Below are 6,306 nucleotides of genomic sequence, written 5' to 3'. Positions count from 1 at the left end.
ACTAATAAGGAGACTGGGACATTTTCTAAAGTTAGTACTGTATTTAAAGTGAAGACACATAAGAAAGTATAGCATATATAGGAACCCACTCTGAAAAAGTACCTAATAATTGGTATAGTAGAGAATTAGTATAAAAACTCATTGTATTAAAGAATCTGAGACCACATTATCCTGTACCGTATGATTTGAAGAAAACTGTTTATGTGCGTGTATAACTATTTAAAACAGTTTTTTATTTTCCAGTTTTTCTAGAGCCTCTTTCACATCCTTGTTCCGTAGACTATAAATCAGAGGGTTTAACATGGGGATGACAAGGGTGTAAAACAACGAGATCATTTTGTCTTGATTTAGAGAGTAGGCAGAACTTGGTCGGAAATATGTAAAGAGCATAGTCCCCTGGAAAATGGCAACAGCAGTTAAGTGGGAGGTGCAGGTGGAAAAAGCTTTGAACCTTCCCTCGGCAGAGCGGATCTTTAAGACTGAGAGAGTGATGTCACAGTAAGAGACAAGAACCCATGAAATGGTACTCAGTTCAATGAATCCAAAAACAGTGAATATCACTAACTCATTAACCCGTGTATCTGAACAAGATAGCAACAGAAGCGGAGGAATATCACAGAAGAAATGATTAATTTCATTTGACCCACAGAAACATAAGCGGAAAGCTAACGTGGTGTGTATCAAAGCGTCCACCATGCCCACCAGGTAAATCCCAGCCATGAGCACGGAGCACACCTTGCTGGACATGTCGACTGTATAGAACAAGGGGTTGCTAATGGCCTTGTACCTATCAAAGGCCATCACTGCCAGCAGGAGACACTCAGAATCTGTAAAGATACAAAATATGAAGAACTGCAGAGCACAGCCAAGAAAGGAAATTGATTTGTCTTTGGTTAAAAGGTCCACTAGCATCCTGGGTCCAACTGCTGTGGAATAACAAAAGTCAGAGAAGGAGAGGTGGCTGAGGAAAAAGTACATTGGAGTATGAAGCTGGGAGTCCATTCTAATTAAAATGATCATTCCAAGATTTGCCACAAGAATAATGAGATAAACAACCAGAAACAAGGTGAATATGGTCACTTTCATCTCAGGGTTATTAGTAATTCCCACGAGGTGAAATTCAGTCAAGGAGGAGCAATTTTCTCCATCCATTCTTCTTTGTTCTTTTTCTAAATGGCTATAAGAATGATCAAGACAATGACCAGGGTTTAATTCTGGTAGACATCCACAAAATATTCTCTGTAAGGCAGAACACTTTCTTTCTGTAAATTGTCCTCTTTATCCTGGGAAACTAGTTCAGATAAATGTCACTGAAAAAGAGGCATTTTTATGTTATTGAAAAAAATTCCAAATGTCTTGAATAGAACGTTTAAAAATTTTGATTCCAAATCCATATGTCACTCTTGATACATAACAATTACATTTTATCTGAGACAGTAAGTTTGAATAAAACTAAAGCTCATTCCAGATTCAAAATGATATTTGAAAAGAAAAAAGTAGAAGACTAGGCCAGAAGATACAGGCCTGAACATCAGACGTGTAAATATAAACACCTGGTTGCACCAAAAAAGTGATCACATTTTTTTGTGTTCATCTAGAAACATAATTGATTTTAAAGATTCAACAACAGTGAATGGTCCTGCATATAAGTCAATAAAGGCAAGTTACAATGTTACTGTTTTGGTGTGTGATTTCTTTACATTTTCCTGAATAGTGAAACATGACTACAACACGTTTATTTGACTTTTCTATCACATTTCATCTCCTCTTTGCCGACCTTTTATAGTCCAGTTATATGACTGACCAGATCCCAAAGGAGGTTTATTGACAAACTAAAGAAGAAAAAAAAAACGGGAAATACAGAATTTTACACACACATTTGCTTCTTTTTGGATTTTTAAATTGAATTTTCAATAAAAGTAGAAGTAGGAAGAGGAATAATAAATGTTCCAGAAATGTTAAGAGTTCATTTCCTTGTGTGTGTGTGTGTGTGTGTGTGTGAATCTCTCTGTTGGTATATAAAAATTGAATGGTGGTCTGATTTTTCTTTCTGTACATAGGTATAATATTGTGTGGTCCATATGAACTAGAATATATACATATTGGTATTTTTAATGTGATTCCTCAATTATGGTTAGAATAGCACTAGGACAAATCTTAAATTCACATATATAATGATATTATTTAATAGTAATTAAAAGTAATGCTTTACTTATGAATTTTAGTTACAATATAAATTAATAAAATATCTCCTTTACTCATACAAATAAGGTCAGTCAAATTCACACAGCTTCAACCATATTAAGGTTTGGCTGTTAGATTGCAGTTATTTAGGTGAATAAGTAGGCATAAAATGAGTCATTTACAAATTCCTCAATATTTGATTCCTTATCCCCCCCCCCATTTTTTTTTTCCCATTTTTTTTTTTTCCTACAGTATTTTGATTTGTCAGTTCAGAATCCTACCTGACATGAGCATGTCTTTCTCTTCTACTTTTGGGAAGGTGAGCACTAGGCAGGTGACATTTTATTTTTACTTAGTGACATTTGGGACTTAAATCTCTAAAGCCTCTCCCCTCATTTTTCTGTGTTGTCTAAACATGCGACTAATTAGATATCTTCTTCTGTATTTTTCCTCTGTGAATTCTACAAAAACCTTAGCAAAGACCCAAGTTTCCATACAAAGTGATCAATGTCCAGTTACAACAATTGAGTTTAATGCTATGCTTTATGGCAACGTTGAATCTACACCATCCTGCAGTCAAATCACACATCTAATGAAGCTCAGATTCTCTCTACTAAATGATTTTCATATCTTTTCCATTGTTCGTCCTGTTCGTCTCCATTTCTGAAATAAACTTCTTCATTGCCCCATTTAGATATATGACATTGTTTATTTTCATTAATCACTGTCTGATTCCCTCTCCACAACCACATGTCACCAGACTCCCAATTCAACGATTATGTGATTGTATAACATTCATTACACATAGCCTACTCTCTCTTGAATTATTTATTCTTTTTTTCTGTTTGCTTCCCTGAAAATTCTCACAGCCTCTGGAATAAGAATTTCCAAAAGTAATGGGTCATTAAATGTTTGCTCTTAAGTATTTTCTGGTTGGTTGGTTGATAAAGAACAAATAGTAGAAATAAAGACTTTAGAGTTCTTTCTACTCATATAGTTGATAGGTGTAAGGATGAAACTTTTTAAGAAAACATATGTGTTATGATGGTGATTTCAAGAAAATATAAACTTTGTTCTCTCTCTCTCTCTCTCACTACCTATCTATGTTGTTGTTCTTATTGTTCTTGTTAAGTGCCCTTGAATGGCTTCCAATTCACAGTGAACCTATGTACAACAGAAAAAAAAAACACTGTCTGGTCCTGAGCCATTCTCACAATCCTTGTTATGCTTGAGCCCATTTTTGCAGCAACCACTGTGTCAATCCGTCTCCTCGACAGTCTTCTCCTTTTTTGATGACACTGTACTTTACCAAGCATGGTGTCCTTCTCCAGAGACTGGTTACTCCTGACAGCATGTCCAAATTATGTGAGACTTAGTCACGCCATCTTTGCTCCTAAGGAGCATTCTGGTTGTACTTCTTCCAAGACACATTTGTTCATTCTTTTGGCAGTCCATGGTATATGCAGCATTTTTTGCAAACAGTATTATTCTAAGGCTTCAATTCTTCTTCATTCTTCCTTATTTATCATTCAACTTTTGCATGTATATGAGGCAATTGAAAACACCATGGCTTGGGTCAGGCCCAGCTTAGTCTTCAAGGTGACCTTTTTCTTTTTCAACACTTTAAAGACAGCCTTTCAGCAGATTTGCCCAGTGTAACATGTCTTTTGATTTCTTGACTGCTGCTTCCATGGGTGCTGATTATGGATACAAGATAAAGGAAATGCTTGACAACTTCATTCTTTTCTCTGTTTATCATGATGTTGCTTATTGGTACAGTTGTGAGGATGTTTGTTTTCTTCATATTGAGGTGTAATTCATATTGAAGGTTGTGGTCTTTGATCCTTATCAGTAAGTGCTTCAAGTCCTCTTCACTTCTGCAAGCAAGGTTGTGTCATCTGCATAATGCTGGCTATTAATGAGTCTTTCTCCAATCCTGATGCCCCATTCTTCTTCATATAGTCCATCATCTCGCTTGGTTTTCTCAACACATGGATTGAATAAACCAAAACCAAAAGTGCTGCTGTCAAGTCAATTCTGACTTCTAGAGACCCTGTAGGACAGAGTACAGCTGCTCCAAAGTGTTTCCCCAGAGCAGGTGGTTGATTCAAACTACTGGCTTTTTGGTTAGCACCAAAGGCTTAACCAATGCACCACCAGGGTTCCAAAGCTTGAGTAAGCACGTTGAAAGGACACCAACCTGATGTTCACCTTTCCTGACTTTAATCTTATTCAAATGACTGCTTCTTGATCTATGTACAGGTTCCTCAGAAGCACAATTATTTCTGGAATTCCCATTCTTTCCAATGTTATTCATAATTGGTTATGATTCACACAGTCGAATATCTTAGTATAATCAATAAAACACAGGTAAACATCTTTCTGCTATTCTCTGCTTTTGACCAGAATACATCTGGCATCATCCATGATATCCCTCATTCCATGTCTTTTTCTGAATCCACATTTAATTTCTGGCAGTTCTCTGTCAATGTACTGCTACAACTGCTTTCGCATCATCTTCAGCAAAATTTTACTTGCCTGTGATAGTAAAGATAATGTTTGATAATTTTTGTATTTGGATGGATCACCTTTCTTTGGAATAGGTATAAATATGAATCTCTTCCTGTCGCTTAGCCAGGTAGCTGTCTTCCAAATTTCTTGCCTTAGAGGAGTGAGTACTTCCGGTGCAGCATCCATTTGTTGAAACATCTCAATTGTTATTTTGTCAATTCCTGGAGCCTTGTTTTTTGCCAATGCCTTCAGTGTAGCTTGGAATTCTTCCTTCAGTACCATCAGTTCCTGATCATAGGCTGCCTCCTGAAATAGTTGACATCAACCAATTATTTTTGGTATAGTGACTCTGTGTATTCTTCCATCTTCTTTTGTTGCTTGCTGTGTCACTTAATATTTTCCCCATAGAATCATTTAATATTGCAATTCGAGGCTTGAATTTTTTCTTCAGACCTTTCAGTTTCAGAAATGCCGAACATGCTCGTCACTTTTGGTTTTCTATCTCCAGGTTTTTGCACATGTCAGTATACTACTTTACTTTTTCTTCTCAAGCCACCTTTGGAAATCTTCTGTTCGCTCTCTTACTTCCTTATTTATTCCTTTTGCTTTAGCTACTTGATGTACAAGAGCAAGTTTCAGAGCATTTTCTAGCCTCCATTTTTATCTTTTCTTTCTTTCCCATCTTTTTAATGACCTCTTGCTTCTTTCATGTATGATGTCTTTGAAGTCATCCCACAACTGCTCTGGTTAGATAATTAGTGTTCAACATATCAAATCTATTCATCAGATGCTCTCTACATTCAGGTAGGATATACTCAAGGTCACTCTTTAGATCTTGTGGACTTGATCTAATTTTCCTCAGTTTCAACTTGGACATACATATGAACATTTGAACTTGCATGTGAGAGATATGTATATATATATATTTGTAATAATGAAATTATACATAAGAAAAAATGTATGAAGTCATCAATTTCTACATGTACAGTTCAGTGAAATTAATTACATTCTTCATGTTTTGTAACCATTCTCACTATCCTTCTTCAAATGATTCCATCAAAACTAAGATTAAACTCAATGTCTCCTTAGCAAAAATTCCTTCTTCCTCCTTCCCTCTCACCTCTAATAACCACTAATAATCTTTTTTCTGTATGTTTGGTTTTTGTCATACAAATGAGATCATACAATATTTGTTCATTTGAGATTGACTTATTTTGCTCAACATGATGCTTTCAAGGTTCATTTGTGTTGTGGCATGCATAGCATAATTCAGAATTTCATTTCTCTTTATAGATGAATAGTCTTCTGTTGGGTGTATATACCACATTTTGTTTACCCATTAATTTGTTGATGAACATTTCAGTTCTTTCCTCCTTTCAATTATTATAAAAAGTGCTGTAATGAACATGGCAAGGGGAGAGCTGTATATTTTTAAAAATTACCTTTTGGCAATACATAGTGGTGATGGTTGTATAACATATTTATTGCAATTGGTATCATTGAATTGTACATGAAAACATGATTCATTGGCATATGTTTATATATATACTGAAATTAAATTTTTTGAATCACGCATAAAAATAATTTTGTGCATTATTATTCATGATAGCA

At 35.3% G+C, this 6,306-nt stretch overlaps 1 protein-coding gene across 1 annotated transcript; it reads right to left on the bottom strand.

Moving 5' to 3' along the window:
• Positions 1 to 219: 219 nt before the first annotated feature.
• LOC100667656 (olfactory receptor 5W2-like) lies at positions 220 to 1,410 on the bottom strand. Its single transcript, XM_003423247.3, has one exon. The coding sequence runs from the start codon at positions 1,150 to 1,152 to the stop codon at positions 220 to 222; it is 933 nt and encodes a 310-aa protein (XP_003423295.2). The 5' UTR covers positions 1,153 to 1,410.
• Between the last annotated feature and the right edge of the window lie 4,896 nt (positions 1,411 to 6,306).

This window comes from Loxodonta africana, chromosome 22, assembly GCF_030014295.1.
Source record: "Loxodonta africana isolate mLoxAfr1 chromosome 22, mLoxAfr1.hap2, whole genome shotgun sequence".
In the NCBI taxonomy this organism is placed as follows: Eukaryota; Metazoa; Chordata; class Mammalia; order Proboscidea; family Elephantidae; genus Loxodonta; species Loxodonta africana.
This window is presented reverse-complemented; position numbering and strand designations above follow the sequence as displayed.

Coding starts and splice junctions, on each gene's coding strand:
- LOC100667656 (XM_003423247.3), bottom strand. CDS start 1,152: ATGGATGGAGAAAATTGCTCCTCCTTGACTGAATTTCACCTCGTGGGA.